The sequence below is a fragment of the Bos mutus genome, chromosome 12 (genome assembly GCF_027580195.1).
Source record: "Bos mutus isolate GX-2022 chromosome 12, NWIPB_WYAK_1.1, whole genome shotgun sequence".
Lineage (NCBI taxonomy): Eukaryota > Metazoa > Chordata > Mammalia > Artiodactyla > Bovidae > Bos > Bos mutus.
In genome coordinates this window covers 11759460-11779386 of record NC_091628.1, presented here as the reverse complement: position 1 = coordinate 11779386, position 19927 = coordinate 11759460, and the positions used below count along the sequence as shown (strand labels likewise).

General features: G+C 41.4%; 1 protein-coding gene across 1 annotated transcript in view; it reads left to right on the top strand.

Moving 5' to 3' along the window:
• VWA8 (von Willebrand factor A domain containing 8) overlaps positions 1–19927 on the top strand; it is a 384198-nt gene that overhangs the window by 243046 nt on the left and 121225 nt on the right. The window contains exons 35-37 of the mRNA XM_070380245.1: positions 932–1127; positions 14016–14097; positions 19503–19704. Coding sequence (XP_070236346.1) covers positions 932–1127; positions 14016–14097; positions 19503–19704 — 480 coding nt within the window. The remainder of the gene's footprint in view (positions 1–931; positions 1128–14015; positions 14098–19502; positions 19705–19927) is intronic.

The window sequence follows — 19927 nt, the reverse complement described above, 5'->3', positions numbered from 1 at the left end:
GTCAAGGCTATGGTTTTTCCAGTGGTCATGTATGGATGTGAGAGTTAGGCCATAAAGAAAGCTGAGCACAGAAGAATTGATGCTGTTGAACTGTGGTGTTGGAGAAGACTCTTGAGAGTCCCTTGGACTGCAAGGAGATCCAACCAGTCCATCCTAAAGGAAATCAGTCCTAAATATTCATGGGAAAGACTGATGCTGAAGCTAAACTCCAATACTTTGGCCACCTGATGCGAAGAATTGACTCACTGGAAAAGTTCCTGATGCTGGGAAAGATTGAAGGCAGGAGGAGAAGGGGACGAAAGAGGATGAGATGGTTGGATGGCATCACTGACTCGATGAACATGAACTGAAGCAACTCCGGGAGCTGGTGATGGACAGGAACGCCTGGCTTGCTGCAGTCCATGGGGTCACAAAGAGTCAGACACAACTAAACAACTGAACCGAACTGATACTGTTGTGCTAAGTCTCTTCAGTCGTGTCCAACTCTTTGCGACCTTATGGACTATAGCCCACCAGGCTCCTCTGTTCATGGGATTCTCCAGGCAAGAATACTGAGGTGGGTTGTCATGCCCTCTTCCTGGTAATCTTCCTGACCTGTGGATAGAATCCAGGTCTCTTATGTTGCCTGCATTGGCAGGCAGCTTCTTTCTAAGGCCACCTGGGAAGCCCAACTATACTCTTATATTCCCTCGTTTTAGTTATAATTCATTTCAAAATAAAAAATATGTTGTATACTTTACACTTGTCTGAAAATTATGATTATCAATAAAGGAACTATCTTCTGCATTAAGAAAGGTTAAAGAATAATTTGATTTTCTTATGTTTGTGGAATATAAGTTTACCACTGGCATCTGCTTAAAGGACTGCACTGTAAAAGTTGTGAGTGTAGTTTATAGTATTTCAGTGCTTGAATCTCTCTTTTTCCTTTTAGTCACCTAGTGAAGTTTATTCTTGGAAAAGGCCATCATCTTTGAGTAAATCAAGAGTCACTGATACAACATTCTATGGAGGAAAGAAGAAAAGTGGAACCGCGAAACAGAGCAATTGTGTGACTCTTTTGGATACTAATCAGATAGTCAGGATTTTGCCCCCAGGAGAAGTCCCTCTACAAGACATCTATCCAAAAGGTAAGAGATTTAACAATTCCTAATTTATCATGGTAGTCAAAGGTAGTTGGTTTTGATAGGAACATTTAACTTATCATTATCTTTCTATACTTACAAATAATTCTAACAGTTTAGTAGCTAAAAAGCCTTACATGTGCTCAGAACGTTTACACTAAACTTGTTACAGCGCATGATTGTACCCTCTGCTGTTAGAACTCATTGGCACTGCAGTCTATGCAGTAACCTTACTTAGACCATGTTTTCACAGAGACTTAAAAGTTATTAGAACATAAGGCGTAGAAAGGTGGTGCTAGTGGTGAAGAACGCATCTGCCACTGCGGGAGATATAAGAGGTGTGGGTTGGATCCCTGGGTCTGGAAGATCCCCTGGAGGAGCGCATGGCAACCAGCTTCAGTATTCTTGCCGGGAGAATCCCATGGACAGAGGAGCCTGGCGGGCTACAGAGCATAGAGGTGAAAAGAGTCAGACACGACTGATGTGACTATGCACGCACACACAAGGCCATAGATTATAGGGCCTGACTTTTGTGTTAAACTCCTGTGACTAAAGGCCAGTCTTATTCACTTCCCAGTGCTCTCAAAGTCAACCTGCCTTTCTTACTGCATAACATGTGCCAGTTCCTGCACCGGTCACTTTCCCTCATAGAAATTCATTTAATTTTCAAAGTCCCATTGTTTCATTTTGTACTCTCAAATTCATATGCCAAGAAACTGATACAGAGAGGTGAAATAACTTGCTGAGGTCACCCCATCAGTGGACAGCAGAGCCCAGATTTGTGCCAGCGTCTTCCGACCCAAGGCCATAGCCGTTCTCACTGAACAACACTGGCTTTCACTGTAAAGGATAGTTATGAATATGGTTGATCCTTGAGCCGCTGACTTTCATTTGCATCCTAGTGGCAGTAATATTTTCCTGTGTTTACATTCATTACATTAGTGTGGACTTCATAAATATGACACTAAACCTGTCGTGATAATCTATTACTGGGTTCAAAAAGTCCTGGTTATGTGATAATGTTACAATTAGTTCCTTCCAAATAAATTGCCATTTCCTTAGAATGTTTTTTATTAATGCACTGACAGTTGCTGTTCAGTGCAATAGGAATATTCACAAGGTGACCTATAAACACAAAGGAGAGGCTTACAACCCAAGTTTGTGATTCTGAGCTGATTCTTGAAAGATGAATGGGAGGGAATCAATGAAGCAGTTGTTCCTGAAAGAGAGAAGTCCACGTGAAAATGCAGAGGCATGACAGAGCACCACAGGAATGACAAGAAATTCTATACCAAAATTCAGTGCAGCTCCTCTACCCAGAAACCTGGGGATCAACCCTGATACTTCTCCCTCATCCTCCACATTTATCCCGTCATCAGTTGCGATCTCTTTTTGATACAACCTTTAAAGTGAAAGTGAAAGTCACTCAGTCGTGTCTGACCCTTTCGATCCCATGGACTATATACAGTCCATGGAATTCTCCAGGCCAGAACACTGGAGTGGGTAGCCTTTCCCTTCTCCAGAGGATTTCCCCAAACCAGGGATTGAACCCAGGTCTCCCGCATTGCAGACAGATTCTTTACCAGCTGAGCCACCAGGTAAGCTGATCTGATCTCCAGCCCCTCGTCCACAGTTCTGTCTCCGACACCCAGCATCACCACCATTTTGCACTGTAACACTGCGGTAGCCTGAGGACCACATTCCCTCTTCCTTCTTCCCTTGCCCCACCCCCATTCCCCACACATCAAACAAAGTGTTGTTTTTAAAGTATTTTATTGCTCTCATTTGTTCTTATTAAGGTCCAGTTTCAGTTCCGTCAGTTCAGTCACTCAGTCGTGTCCTGACTCCTTGCGACCACATGGACAGCAGCACACCAGGCTTCCCTGTCCATCACCAACTCCCGGAGCTTGCTCAAACTCATGTGCATCGAGTTGGTGATGCCATCCAACCATCTCATCCTCTGTCGTCCCCTTCTCCTCCTTCCTTCAATCTTTCCCAGCATCAGGGTCTTTTCCACTGAGACAGCTCTTCGCATCAGGTGGCCAAAGTATTGGAGTTTCAGCTTCAGCATCAGTCCTTTCAGTGAAAATTCAGGGTTGATTTCCTTTAGGATGGACTGGCTTGACCTCCTGGCTGTCCAGTGGACTCTCAAGAGTCTTCTCCAACACCACAGTTCAAAAGCATCAATTCTTTGGCGCTCAGCTTTCTTTATAGTCCAACTCTCACATCCATACATGACTACTGGAAAAACCATAGCCTTGACTAGACGGACCTTTGTTGGCAAAGTAATGTCTCTGCTTTTTAATATGCTGTCTAGGTTGGTAATAACTTTCCTTCCAAGGATAAGTGTCTTAATTTCATGGCTGCAGTCACCATCTGCAGTGATTTTGAAGCCCGAAAAAATAAAGTCTGACACTGTTTCCACTGTTTCCCCATCTATTTGCCATGAAGTGATGGGACCGGATGCCATGATTTTGGTTTTCTGAATGTTGAGCTGTAAGCCAACTTTTTCACTCTCTTTCACTTTCATCAAGAGGCTGTTTAATTCTTCTTCACTTTCTGCCATATGCTCTCTAGGCTGGTCATAGCTTTTCTTCTAAGGAAGACGCGTCTTTTAATTTCATGTCTGCAATCACCATCTGCAGTGATTTTGGAGCCCAAGAAAATAAAGTCTCTCACTCTTTCCATTGTTTCCCCATCTATCTGCCATGAAGTGATGGCACCAGATGCCATGATCTTAGTTTTCTGAATCTTGAGTATTAAGCCAACTTTTTCACTGTCCTCTTTCACTTTCATCAAGAGGCTCTTTTTTCTTTGTGCCATAAGGGTGTTGTCAACTGCGTATCTGAGGTTATTGATGTTTCTCCCGGCAATCTTGATTCCAGCTTGTGCTTCATCCAGCCCAGCGTTCCTAATCATGTACTCTGCATAGAAGTTAAATAAGCAAGGTGACAATATACAGCCTTGATATACTATACTCCCCCTCCCAATTTGGAAGCAGTCTGTTGTTCCACGTCCAGTTCTAACTCTTGCTTCTTGACCTGCATACAGATTTCTCAGGAGGCAGGTAAGGTGGTCTTGTATTCCATTTCTTGAAGAATTTTCCACAGTTTGTTGTGATCAAACTGTGGCATAGTCGATAAAGCAGAAGTAAACATTTTTTCTGGAACTGTGTTGCTTTTTTGATGATCCAACAGATTTTGGCAATTTGATCTCTGGTTCCTCTGCCTTTTCTAAAACCAGCTTGAACATCACATACTGTTGAGGCCTGGCTTGGAGAATTTTGAGCATGACTTTGCTAGCATGTGCAATGAGTGCAACTGAACATTCTTTGGCATTGCTTTTCTTTGGGATTGGAATGAAAACTGACCTTTTCCAGTCCTTTGGCCACTGCTGAGGTTTCCAGATTTGCTGGCATATTGAGTGCAGCACTTTCACAGCATCATCTTTTAGGATTTGAAATAGCTCAACTGGAATACCATCACCTCCACTAGCTTTGTTCGTAGTGATGCTTCCTAAGGCCCACTTGACTTCGTATTCCAGGATGTCTGGCTCTAGGTGAGTGATCACAGCATCGTGGTTATCTGGGTCATGAAGATCTTTTTGTATAGTTCTTCTGTGTATTCTTGCCACCTCTTCTTAATATCTTCTGCTTCTATTAGGTCCATACCATTTCTGTCCTTTATTGTGCCCATTTTGCATGAAATGTTCCCTTGGTATCTCTAATTTTCTTGAAGAGATCTCTAGTCTTTCACATTCTATTGTTTTCCTCTATTTCTTGCATTGATCGCTGAGGAAGGCTTTCTTATCTCTCCTTGGTATTCTTTGGAACTCTGCATTCAAATGACTATATCTTTCCTTTTCTCCTTTGCTTTTTGCTTCTCTTCTTTTCTCAGCTTTTTGTAAGGCCTCCTCAGACAAGCATTTTGCCTTTTTGCATTTCTTTTTCATGGGAATGGCCTTATTCACTGCCTCCTCTACAATGTCACATACCTCCATCCATAGTTCATCAGGCACTCTGTCTATCAGATCTAATCCCTTAAATCTGTTTCTCACTTCTACTGTGTAGTCATAAGGGATTTGATTTAGGTCATACCTGAAAGATCTAGTGGTTTTCCCTACTTTCTTCAATTTAAGTCTGTATTTAACAATAATGAGGTCATGATCTGAGCCACAGTCAGCTCCTGGTCTTGTTTTTGTTGACTGTATAGAGCTTCTCCATCTTTGGCTGCGAAGAATATAATCAGTCTGATTTTGGTATTGACCATCTGGTGATGTAAGGTCCAGTTTACAAACAGTAAAATTCACTGTTTTGGTGTATAGTGCTGTGAGCTTCACAACACGTCCAGTTGTGTAACCATCACCATAACTGACGGTGAACAGTTCCATCTCCCCTAAACCTCCCCTATGCCACTCTGCCATCAAGCCCTACCCCCAACCCCGCACTGATCTTTTTTCTGCCCTTATTCATTTGCGTTTTTCAGGATGTCACATAAATGGAATCACACAGTATGTGGCACTTCGAGTCTGGTTTCTTTCACTTAATATTATATGTTTGCAAATAATTTACATTGTATGTACCAGTTGTTTGCTCCTTTTTATTGCTGACTCTCTCATTGTGATTTTAATCTGCATTTTCCCTAGTCCCACATGATGTTGAGCATCTTTTCATGTCTATCTTCTTTAGTGAAATGTCTCTTCAGATCCTTTGCCCACTTTCTGAACTGGGTTACTTGCTTTCTTTTTAATGACTTTTTTGAGTACTTGGGTTTATATAGTCTAGATACAAGTCTAATATATCAGATACATGTTTTCCAAACATATTCTTCCATTTTGGTGACAGGCCCAAATTTCCCATTTTCTTTTAGAGATTTCATATTTCTAGATTTTGCACTTAGATTTATACTCTAGGTTAATGTTTTCAATTAATTTATTTTTAAATTGAAAGATAATTGCTCTACAGAATTTTGTTGCTTTCTGTCAAACCTCAACATGAATCAGCCGTAGGTGTACATATGTCCCCTCCCTCTTGAACCTCCCTCTCATCTTCCTCCCCATCCCACCCCTCTAGGTTGATACAGAGTCCCTGTTTGAGTTCCCTGAGCTATACAGCAAATTCCCGTTGGCTATCTATTTTACATATGGTAATGTAAGTTTCCATATTACTCTCTCCATACATCTCACCCTCTCCTCCCCTCTCCCCATGCCCATAAGTTTATTCTCTATGTCTGTTTCTCCACTCCTGGCCTGCAGATAAATTCTTTGGTACCGTCTTTCTAGATTCTGTATATATGCATTAGTATATGATCAAGTTAATTTTCTTTATGGTATAAGGTGTGGATTAAGGCTCATTGTTTTTCATGGAAATAGTCAATTGTTTAACATCATTTACTGAAAAGACTATCCTTTTTCCATTAAATTATCTTTGGAGCTCTGTGGAAAAGCAACTGACGACATATGTGTGTTTCTTTCTGAGTTTGCATTTGTATTCAATTGATCTTTGTGTCTCATTAACACCATACTTTCTTGATTACTACTTCATAGTTTGTCTTAAAATCAGGTAGTAGAGATCCTTCAGTTTTGTTAGTGGGGATGAGTGGATGCAAAATTACTAAGAGGGAATCAGAGGTAATGGAGGATTCTGACTAAATCAACCTAACAGGATCCCTGCTGCAGGCAGACCAGGGTGATCAGACTTTATTTGGGAAAGGGTAGAGGATCAGGACGGAGAAGGCAATGGCACCCCGCTCCAGTTCTCTTCCCTGGAAAATCCCATGGACGGAGGAGCCTAGTAGGCTGCAGTCTATGGGGTTGCTAAGAGTCGGACATGACTGAGCGACTTCCCTTTCACTTTTCACTTTCATGCATTGGAGAAGGAAATGGCAACCCACTCCAGTGTTCTTGCCTGGAGAATCCCAGGGACGGAGGAGCCTGGTGGGCTGCCGTCTATGGGGTCGTACAGAGTCGGACACGACTGAAGCAACTTAGCAGCAGCAGCAGAGGATCAGGAACTCTGCCAGATGTCCAGGTTGAGGTTTCTGGTTAAGCTAGCTGAACTTTATTCTTGCTGAAACTGGACAATGCTTAGATGAACATAGAAGGCCAAAAGTGTGTACCTAACTGAGAGGAGGATTCAGAAAAGCCTGACTAGAGTTTGGTGTGGGGGTGGGAAATTTTTCCCTTCTTCCCTTCGGGTTTTTTGATTGGTCTGATAATTAAATTGATGTAAGACAGGTTAACCAGAAGGGAAAAAATGCACATGAATGGGAGTTCCATAGAGATTGTTGTTGTTGTTGTTGTTTAGTCATTCACTCGTGTCTGACTCTTTATGACCCCCTGAACTGCAGCACGCCAGGCTGTCCTTCACTATGTCCCGGAATCTGCTCAAACTCATGTTCATTGAATCAATGATGCCATCTACTCATTTGATACTCTGTCACCCCCTTCTCTTCCTGCTTTCAATCTTTCCCAGCATCAGGGTCTTTTCCAGTGAGTCGGTTCTTCATATCAGGTGGCCAAAGTATTGGAGTTTCAGCTTCAGCATCAGTCCTTCCAGTGAATATTCAGGGTTGATTTCCTTTAGGATGGACTGGCTTGATCTCTTTGCTGTCCAAGGGACTCTCAAGAGTCTTCTCCAACACCACAGTTCAAAAGCATCAGTTCATTGGCACTCAGCCTTCTTTATGGTCCAACTCTCACAGCCATACATGACTACTGGAAAAACCATGGCTCTGACAATACGGACCTTCATATATATATGAAGACTCAAAGGGCATCAAGGTATCACATAAATACATTGGGGGATAGGAAATGGGGTGTTAGGCAAGGGAAGTTTTGTGTAGTCAGTGAGTTGTGTCAGATTCTTTTGTGACCCCATGGACTGTAGCCCGCCCACCAGGCTCCTCTGTCCATGGGATTCTCTAGGCAAGAATACTGGAGTGGGTTGCCATTTCCTTCCCCAGGGGACCTTCCTGACCCAGGGATCAAACCTGGGTCTCCTACATTGGCAAGTAGATTCTTTACCACTGAGCCACCAGGGACGCCCAGGCAGGGGAAGGGGGTGTGTGAAAAAGAGTTAAACTCTCATCCTACATGATGGGAAGTTGATGAATAATGCCTAAAAGTAAAACATCAAGACAGTACCAGAAGGATAAAGGTGAACACCAAAGAAACAGGTTTATAAAGTTGAAAGTATCTCTGGTAGTAGAAAGTGAGGTATGAGAGGCGTGAATTGGGGCTGATGATTTTTTCTTTCAGCCTGTTTGACTCTTCAATCTGTGAGCCTTTAGGTCTCTGATGATAATTCAAACTAATTTTTTCAAGTAAATACAGTCCAGGCACCTGATTAGTCAGGAACACATGTGAATAAGCCTTTTATTAAATAAATCAGTAGAAGCTGTAAAGGCTACTCTCCTGGTGGCTTTGACAAAGAGGGTGTAACTCGTGGTTGATGCAGATTGGCGGGGGCTGGGGGGGGCATTTAGTTCTTTCTTCCAATCGTTTTTCCCCTAGTTATATGTTAGCTTCCCCCACCCCTTTAAATCATAGGCTTCAGCTCTTTAAACACAAAGTAATGACTCTTGATTGAAAGCAACATGCCGTTGTTTGAACTTTGAATAAATTCAAAGATTTGGTATCACCCCAATTACAGGGCACACATCAATCTTTGAATCTGTGAACACAGAAGTTCTTGAAACCTAGTACAGTAGGGAGCACATATACATCAAATTACATTGCTCGAAGGAGTGAATTTTTTATATAATTTCATCTTCCTTCTGAAAATGCTCTTGGTTATTTTGCCTGACAGTTTTTCTACCCCCTCTGAACCTTGATGCTGTGCCTCCAAGCTGTCCCCACTGTTCATGGGAACTGTGCTCTGAACACTGTGGCAAGGACTTCCCTTTAATCGTTAGGGAACTAATCCCTAAATGTAATTTATACCTCTCTTCTAAATCCACCTGGATTACAAATGTAATGGAAATTTACTTAACCTCCATCCTCTCTACAGTGTTCAAACATTTAAAATGGATAGACAAGGATTTGGCTAAGTTTGGAGGGAAATCTGGCCATGGTTTTTACTTCCTTAATTCAATCATATATTCTACACGGATTTATTTTCAAATCCGAAAACTTCACTTCTGATTATTTTTCAAGCCTTACCATTACCACCATCACTGTGCTAAGTCACATCAGTCGTGTCCAAGTCTTTGGGACCCTGTGGACCATAGCCTGCCAGGCTCCTCTGTCCCTGGGATTGTCTAGGCAAGAATACTGGAGTGGGTTGCCATGCCCTCCTCCAGGGGACGGGATCTTTCTGACCCAGCGAACCAGAATCTCTTATGTCTCTTACATTGGCAGGCAGGTTCTTTACCACTAGTGCTACCTGGGAAGCAACCTACCCTTAAAGTCCTTTTCAGCCACTAATTGCCTTTTCTGATGCACGACAATACTTTTTAGCATGAAGGATAACATTCTTGCTTTCTCCTCACTGAGACAGACAGAGCCACTGTTGGATTTCCTCATCCTCTTTATGCCATGGAATTAACTTGCACAGTGGGGGAAGGAAAAAAGGCTGTAGGAAAAACGATATTTAAAATAAGTTGGCTTACTTTGTTTTCGTGGGAAGCCCAAAGGCAGCGGTGGTGGTGGCGCAGCTTCCTGCTACTTCTTATGGAAGAGAGCGTGTAAGTGGCAGGCCAAACGCACTGATTAGCTAGGCGGAGCTAGTCATCCCAACCACTTCAGTAGCTGGTCATTTTTGGCAAAGAACCCAGGGTCTATGAATAATTCAACCCACTTCAGTTAGGTCCTAGAGGGAGGATCTGTCAAAAATGATATATGGTGCAAAACTTCGGCCAAGACTGACCTTATATCCCAGGCAGCGTTTCCAGTGCCCAGCAGTGCATGACTTACAGTAAGCATATTGGCTGTATACGAATGGCCATCTGGGGATGGCCAATTCAGCCGGGTGGTCCGGTTACCACAGTAACTGGCTTTCTTTACCCCCTGCTGTCCCTGGACACTACCTTCCTTTCCTCCTGCCCCTGTATGCCCCCTAGGACCACTTCTTGCCTAGATGCGCAGCTCACACAGGACCACAGGGCTATGCTTCCCATCCTGGAATCCTTCCCAAGTTCCTAAAGGCTCACAATGATTTTTTTTTTTTTTTTTGCTTTTATTTAATTGGAGGGTAATCACATTACAATACTGTGTTGGTTTCTGCCATACATCAACATGAATCAGCCATAGGTGTACATGTGTCCCCTTCCTCTTGAACCTCCTTCCCACCTCCCATCCCATCCCACCCCTCTATTTTTCAAAGAAAAGAAAAAAGGGCACTTTCTTTTTTATGCTGTGGGCTCCTCAGACAAGTCAAGAACCACACGCGTCTTTTTCCCCTCTTCCTCAGTGCTTCATGTAGAGATGCTCACCCGTGTTTGTTGAATAAATAAGAGAGATGTTGAGGCTGTCAGGTGGCCGTCTTGAAAACCTTCAGTTGCGAACAGGAAATTCAAATGCCAAGCTTCTTATTCTTTTGTAAACTACATTGGACAAATTCAATGTGGACATTCTAGGTTTCTCATTCTAATCAGAAATGTTAATGAGATAATGGAGAAAAGAGAATATCTTCAATAAGTGATGCTGGGAAAACTGGACAACTACATGTAAAAGAATGAAATTAGAACATTTCCTAACACCACACACACAGATAAACTCAAAATGGATTAAAGACCTAGATGTAAAACTCCTAGAAGGAAGCATAGACAGAACACTCTTTGACATAAATCACAGCAAGATCCTCTATGACCCACCTGCTAGAGTAATGGAAATAAAAACAAAAAGAAACAAATGGGACCTAATTAAACTTAAAAGCTTTTGCACAATGTAGGAAACTGTAAACAAGGTGAAAAGACAACCCTCAGAATTGGAGAAAATAATAGCAAATGGAACAACTGACAAAGGATCAATCTCCAAAATATACAAACAGCCCATGCAGCTCAATACAAGAAAAATAACCCCATCAAAAAGTGAGCATAAGGCCTAAACAGACAGTTCTCCAGAGAAGACATGCAGATGACTAGTAAACGCATGAAAAGATGCTCAACATCACTCATTATTAGAGAAATTCAAATCAAAACTACAATGAGGTATCACCTCACACTGGTCAGAATGGCCACCATCAAAAAATTCTATAGACAGTAAATCCTGGAGAGGGTATGGGGAAGAGAACCCTATTGCACTCTTGGTGGGAATGTAAATTGATTCAGCCACTATGAAAAACAGTATGGAGATTCCTTAAAAAATTAGGAATAAAAGTACCATGTGACCAACAATCCCACTCTTGTTCATATTCCCTGCTGCTGCTGCTAAGTCACTTCAGTCATGTCTGACTCTGTGCGACCCCATAGACGGCAGCCCACCAGGCTCCACCGTCCTGGGATTCTCCAGGCAAGAACACTGGAAACCATAATTGGAAAAGACAGATATAGCTCAGTGCTCATCTTAGCACTGCTTACAGTAGCTGGGACATGGAAGCCACCTAGATGTCCACTGACAGATGAATGGGTAAAGAAGATGTGGTACATATATACGGTGGAATATGTATGACTCAGCTGTAAAAAAGGATGCATTTGAGTCCATTCTAATGAAGTGGGTGAAACCTGAAGCTTGTCATACAGAGTGAAGTAAGTCTGAAAGAGAAAAGTACTGTGTATTAGCACATGCATACGAAATCTAGAAAGACGGTACTGATGAACCTGTTCGCCGGGCGGCAGTGGAGAGTCCCAGGGATGGGGGAGCCCGGTGGGCTGCCGGCTATGGGGTCGCACAGAGTCAGACACGACTGAAGTGACTTAGCAGCAGCAGCAGTGGAGATGCAGACAAAAACATGAAGACTTGTGGACACAGTGGGGGAAGGAGAGGGTGGGATGAATTGAGAGAGTAGCCCTGAAACGTACATTACCATATGTAAAATAGGTGACCAGTGTCACCCAGCATTTGCTGCGTGACACAGGGAGCCCAAATGCAGGGCTCCGTGACAACCTGGGGGTGGGGTGGGAATGGGAGGTGGGGTGGGGGTTCAATAGGGAGAGGACATAGGTATATCTATGGCTGATTCATACTGATGTATGGCAGAAACCAACATAATATTATAAAGCAATTATTCTTCAATTAAAAATAAATTAATTAAAATTTTTTTAAAAAGGGTAGACACATAAACAAGTATCTTTGAAGTACCTTTAAAGTTGGCTGGACTTATAGCTGACCTTGCATAGTAGAGAGAGAAAACTTTGTTACAATGTGAAAAAAAAAAGAAATTGTAATAGGAGATAGAAAACAGACAAAAATCTTTAAGAGTATGGTTTCTTTGTAGGTTTGTGGTTTGTTTTTTTTTTTTAAGAGACATTGGAGGCCAAGATGTTGTAAAAATAAGGCTATTTTAAAATCGTTGCCCTATGATCAGCTCAGGTAGAAGCTGTGTGGAGCAGTGGGCAGAGCAGAGATTTTAAAGCCAGAAGGAAGGCCTGATTTTGAAGGCTTTTTCTATCACTCTCCAAGTCCATTATTATACCACCTCTGTAAGTCTCCGCTTTCTCATCTCTCAAAAAGAATCCAAGGCCTTTGTAGTTGTCAGTATTAAAAACGCTATCTATAAGTCCCAAACAGGGACTTCCCTGGCGGTCCAATGGTTAAGATTCTGAGCTTCCAATGTCAGAAACTGGGATCCCACGTGCTGGGTGGTGCAGCCAAAAAAAAAAAAAAAAGGTGATTAACAGGACTTCCCAGGTGGCGCAGCGGTAAAGAATCCACCTGCCAAAGCAGGAGATGCACACGATGTGGGTTCGATCCCTGGGTCAGGAAGATCACCTGGAGTAGGAAATGGCAGCCCACTCCAGTATTCTTGCCTGGAAAATCCCATGGAAGAGGCGCCTGGCAGGCTACGGGGTCGCAGAGAGTCAGACACGACTGGGCAACTGAGCACAGCAGCATAGCACGCAATTAATGAAAAACTAAAAAGACAGGCAGGATTCCTGACACAGTGCTGCCAACTGGTGATGATGAGGGTGATGGTGGTACTCGGGGATTTGGGGGAAAAGTCAGTAAACTCCCAGAATTTTCGGGGAAACAACTAGAATTGGAGCTGGGGACTCTGGCCCCCATATCACATTACCTTCTCCTTCCCCGCCTTTTCACATTCTTCATGACCCAGAGTCCTGCCCCACTGCCCCGGTCCTCACCTCACCTTTTCCTGTCTTGAGGGCTCCTAATAATAACAGCCACTGTGGAGCAACTACTAATGGTGTGCAAATAATGTTTATGATTCTCAGATGCTCTTCTTATCCTCATTTGGCAAATGATGAAAGCAGGTCTCAGAGAACTAACTTGGCCATAGTAAATCATAGTTAGGAAATTTCAAGCCAGGATTGTCTACCAGGCCACTCCAGTTTCAAGTCGGTGCTGATTCCACTGTGTTATACCATCACTCTTGTAAGTTTCTAGGAAGGAAAAAGAATTCCAGCGATGAAATATTTTCAGATAAACTCTTAAGTGCTAAAACACTGACCCATCTCGGGAAGCTATTAATATCAAAGAAAATGAAAGGAACTTAGATAATTCTCTGACGCTAAAGAATCACAGCGTAACATACATCTATCTGACAGTCTCTGTGTTTTCCTGACAAAAGCATAACTGAGCGTCTAACCTCAAGACTGGAATTGGTCAGCCCCGGACCTTGTGAAGTGGGTCCCAGAGTTCTGTTCTAGGCGAATGATAATTTCATTTAAGCAGCATTTTAAGCTGCTTAATTTTAAGCAGCATCTGTGCTTTATTTGGGTCCTGTTTTTATATCAGGCAGTAATTTAACACTCGGCTTGTGTCTTGACTTCTTTGCAGATGTTACCCCTCCACAGACAGCTGGGTATATAGAAGTTACCGATCTCCAGTCCAAGAGACTTCGATACATCCCAATTCCCAGGTAATCCATTTTCATTTTCATTCTTAGCTTCTATGTCAGATTAAAAAAAAAAAAAAAAGAATGAATTCTTACCAAGTACCCTGAATAAATGTGTGCTTTTTGCTTCCTTAAATAGCAGGCTCTTTTTCTTTCTTTCATATATATATATATAGATATATATATAGTTACAGTTTGTTTTTATCTTGCTGCTCTGCCATTTTTATTTGAACATTGGAAAAATGTTCAAATGTTACCTAGGTTTAAGTCTTAACAGCCTTCAAGTGTTCATTTTTTTTTTTTATCTATCCTTATGATAAAACTTTTTGAAACAGCATTTTTATCACTGAAAAAATTTTCATATTTATTGACTTCATACATTAATTTTCTGAGGTAAATGTATTCAAGATGTCAAAGGAATTTAAATCTCATTTTTTAAATATATTTTTTTATAAATATAACTGTGTATCTACAGTCATGAAGGCCATACAATAGTCAAAGGATTCTAGAGATTTGGAATAGATTTATTGCCAGTGGTTTATTGCTGTTCAGCAGTGGAAGCAAAGCATTCAAACTAGTTAGAGTCAGGGCATATATAAAAAGACGACCAATGATATACCATCTCTTCCTTGAAAACACCTGTGTCCCCATCTCCAGCCCATCCCCTTCTGGATGCATCCACGCCTGCTCTCCTTTTCCTCAACCTCGGTGTGCACCTGCTTCTGTATGGATTGATGTCACATGCCCCTCACATGTCCTCCCTTACAAACAGCCAAGGCCTCAGAACACAGTGGTTAAAGCCTCACTGGAGTCCTGGGCAGAGGAGCCTGGGGAGCCGTCCACTCTCAGAGCAAGGGCAGCGACACATGTCTGTCCCCAGCCGCCTTCCGTGCTTCCAAAGAAAACATCGCTCAGTATGACAATACAAAATAAGTCAGAAACACTGTTTCATCTCTTAGGACCCTTTATTTAGCCGGTTCAAGAAATGTGAATAATGAAATCATTTTTCAAAGAAATAGATTTATTTACTTGTCCTAACGTGTACAAGAATGTCTTTCTGGAGCATCTCAATGTGTCAATTTAATGATAAATGGCTTTTAGTCACTTGGGGAAATTTCTTATTCCATTGCATGTTCATTAAAATATACTATCAGTTCAAGTAACAAAATCAAAGAATAACTTTTTTTTTTACATTTCTAAAGCACAATAATTATTTTTTCAGTATTCCTCTTCATTTCTTCCCCAGCCTTAGCTTTATATTTTAGTGTTTTTCTCTGTTAACTTGCAGTATGAACCATATGTTATACCTGCCGTAGAAATAATACCTGGAAGAACGGCTATATATATAAATGCAGCCAGTGCCAGCTGGTCACCATGCTGCATTCATTTAGTGCTGTGCCGTCCAATAGAAACAGAACGTGAGGCATATATGTGATTTTATGTTCTTAGTGGCCAAAGTAAAAGAGTGCACAAAGAAAGCGGTGAAATTACTGTTAATAGTATTTTATTACCATTATAAACTATTTTGACACGTATTTGATATAAAAATTTTAATGATATTTTGCTTTCCTTTTTTCTCCTGAGTCTCTGAAACCCAGTATAAATTTTACATTTACAGAACATCTCGATTGGAACTTGCCTTATTTCAAGTGCCACGTGTTTTAGAGTCTGTTCATTGTCAGTATATCCTGAGTTTCCCTCAAGATTAACTGCTGCCGTTTTTGGTGTACGTGTAATCCAAGGGAACAGCCCATCTGGGTTTCAGTTTTGTTGCTGGTTTGCTTAAATTTAGTATTCTGTTAGATAGCAGGAATTTTCCATTTGATGGCTAACTTCAAATAATAGAAAACAGTAAAACTATATGTAACTGTACGGCCAAAAGGAATATATCACTTTTGCTCTCAGTACAAGTTAAGTGTTAGTCCTGAAACTTTTGTTGCATTTGTAAGACCATACTACTTAGCACTAATATATGGGTATGTGTAAATCTGGACTTCGCTCTACTGTAATTCTCTGTGTTCCTTAAAGACCTTGTTATCATAGATAAGAGGAATGTGCTTTTTTTTTTTTTTTTTTTAAGGTACAGAAGAGATTCTAGATGTAGTGTGCAAGCTGTAGTAAATATGACTTCTTCAGCAATTTTTTTGACATATTGAAGAGATTGCTCTGGTAAATTTAAAGTTTCATGCCAGAGAGTGAAGTGTGGAACCAGTAGGTGCCGTGCTCAATAGAATCATACATCTTGAGCATTTGTGGCAGATTTACTCACATCATAAGTGATTAAATTTCATTATTCTTGAATGGGCTTTTACTTCACCATCTGTACCTAGTTTTTTTCCTAAGGCAAGTATTTTTTGAGAGAGCACTGTAAGATGAATCCTCTATTATATCAAAAGTTGCCTTGAATCCTTCTAGTACTGTAAAGTATTGGGTTGGCCAAAAAGTTCATTTGAGTTTTTTATAAGATGTAGTGGAAACTATAAGCAAGGTGAAAAGACAGCCTTTAGAATGGGAGAAAATAATAGCAAATGAAGCAACTGACAAAGAATCTCAACAATATATAAGCAACTCCTGCAGCTCAATTCCAGAAAAATAAACAAGCCAATCAAAAAGTGGGCCAAAGAACTAAACAGACATTTCTCCAAAGAAGACATACAGATGGCTAACAAACACATGAAAAGATGCTCAACATCACTCATTATCAGAGAAATGCAAATCAAAACCATAATGAGGTACCATCTCGCACTGGTCAGAATGGCTGCTATCCAAAAGTCTACAAGCAATAAATGCTGGAGAGGGTGTGGAGAAAAGGGAACCCTCTTACACTGTTGGTGGGAATGCAAACTAGTTCAGCCACTATGGAGAACAGTGTGGAGATTCCTTAAAAAACTGGAAATAGAACTGCCATTTGACCTAGCAATTCCACTGCTGGGCATACACACTGAGGAAACCAGAATTGAAAGAAACACATGTACCCCAGTGTTCATCGCAGCACTGTTTACAATAGCCAGGACATGGAAGCAATCTAGATGTCCATCAGCAGATGAATGGCTAAGAAAGCTGTGGTACATATACACAATGGAGTATTACTCAGCCATTAAAAAGAATACATTTGAATCAGTTCTAATAAGCTGGATGAAACTGGAGCCTATTATACAGAGTGATGGAGAAGGCGATGGCACCCCACTCCAGTACTCTTGCCTGGAAAATCCCATGGATGGAGGCTGGTAGGCTGTAGTCCATGGGGTTGCTAAGAGTCGGACACGACTGAACGACTTCACTTTCACTTCTCACTTTCATGCATTGGAGAAGGAAATGGCAACCCACTCTAGTATTCTTACCTGGAGAATCCCAGGGATAGGGGAGCCTGGCGGACTGCCGTCTATGGGGTCCCACAGAGTTGGACACGACTGAAGCGACTTAGCAGCAGCAGCAGCATACAGAGTGAAGTAAGCCAGAAAGAAAAACACCAACACAGTATACTAACACATATATATGGAATTTAGAAAGAAGGTAACGATAACCCTGTATGCAAGACAACAAAAGAGACACTGATGTATAGAACAGTCTTTTGGACTCTGTGGGAGAGGGCGAGGATGGGATGGTTTGGGAGAATGGCATTGAAACATGTATAATATTGTATGTAAAACAATCGCCAGTCCAGGTTCGATGCATGATACAGGGTGCTCAGGGCTGGTGCACTGGGATGACCCAGAGGGATGGGATGGGGAGGGAGGTGGGAGGGGAGTTCAGGATGGGGAACACATGTATACCCGGGGCGGATTCATGTCAATGCATGGCAAAACCAATACAATATTGTAAAGTAATTAGCCTCCAATTAAATAAATTTATATTAAAAAAAAAAAAGAAGCAGAAACCAAAACAACTAAGAATAAACATAGGTCAAGATTCTCAAGCTTGGTATTATTCATGGAAATGCAAATTAAAGCAACAAATGCACATATTTAAGTTATCAATTTAGAAAAATAAAAGTACAATTGCATTTAATGCTGGAAAAAAAAAAAGATGTAATGGAAAAACCTGAACAAGCTTTTTGGCCAACCCTATAGCTCTGAAACCCTTGGTCCATCCTACAGTTGTTATTCTCTTTATATAAACACTTTCTAAGATTTCCATATCTCAGAGTAGCTGGCTTTGTCACTCTGTGTTTAGTATCCACTGAGGCAGACTGATAAAAAGATTAAAGTAGTCTTGATTTCTTCAGTATAAAAATTTACCTAATATATAGTAGTTTTGTGGTTTCTGCAAATCTACCGTGATACTTTATTGTTTTAATTATCAGATCAGACCATCTCTTTAGACCATTTATTTTATAGAGAAAATACCAGATATATTTAGAAAGCCAACAGTGGTCATTAGAATTTCTAATCTGTATTTCTTTTGTATAGTGAGAGCCATACTCAGATAAAGGAAGTGTGCAGTTGACTCTTACAGGGAAAAGTTGCGTCCCTTGAATTGACTGTATATATTAGAAATATGTATATGCATGAAACATATAAGAAATATATAAACTCTTTATTATAAATCCATATAACAATCTAACTTAGAAAAGGCAAAATGTCAAATAAATGCAGTTAAACACATAAACAAGACTTGAGTTTCAGCATAGACCTTAGACCCCTGGGAAGTGAGTCAGCTCTGCAGGAGACTGAGGTATGAGTTGGTTTAGAGTTCCTTTCTTCCTGACAGTGAATGCAAATGTCATCCAGGATCTACAAATGCAAGACACGTAAATCGGGCTTCCCTGATAGCCCGCTGGTTGAGAATCCGCCTGCCAGTGCGGGGGACACAGGTTCTGTCCCCAGTCCGGGAGGATCCCACATGCCATGGGGCAGCTAAGCTCACACACTCAAGAGCCTGTGCTCCACAACCAGAGAAGCACCGCAGTGAGAAGCCCGCGGACCTCGACTGGAGAGTGGCCCCCTTGTGCAAACAGAGACCTCGACTGGAGAGTGGCCCCCTTGTGCAAACAGAGGAGGCCCACGCAGAGCGAGAAGAAAATAAAAATTTTAAAAAGAATATGTAAATAACCAGTAAATAACTATATATTTTTTCCTTCCAGATGAATCTGTTGGTCCCTTAGTTTTTAATGTGCTTTTAATGTGTTTTTAAACATTATATTTCTTATTGAAGTATGGTTAATTTACAATGTTATATTAGTTTCAATTGTACAGCAAATTCACTCATATGTATATACATGTATGTATATGTTATACATATATATATTCTCTTTCAGATCCTTTTCCATTATAGGTTATTATAAGACATTGAGTGTAGTTCCTTATGCTGTACAGCAGGTTCTTGTTGCTTAACTATGAGAATTCTTTACAGCAAGTTGAACGTAAGTTGAGCTGAACTAGCATCATTCCCTGGGCTTCAATCGGTTGAACGCCGTGATTCTTTTTCAGGTCAGACTCTCTCTCACCATATACCACATGGCTGTCTACTATCTCGGACACAGACGCACTGCTGGCCGAGTGGGGCAGAGGTGGCGTTGTCACTGTTGATATGGGAGGCCGTGTCCGGCTTTGGGAAACCGGCCTTGAGCACCTGCAGCGGTCACTCATGGAATGGAGAAACATGATTGGAGAAGGTGACAGACACATGCAGGTACCGCTTGAATTGACCTTACCTCTTGAGGGGGCAACATTAAGTTATCAATTATTTGCAGATGCCACGGTCATAGAAGCTTCTGGCCCAGAGACTCAAATGTAGTTTGCTAAAACAGCTAAAATAATGTGGGGACTCAGGAAAAGACAAGTCTATCATTTGACATAGTGAAAAAGTAAAAATGTGCCTTTTCTGTCTGTCAGCGCTTAAATATATAGGTTCC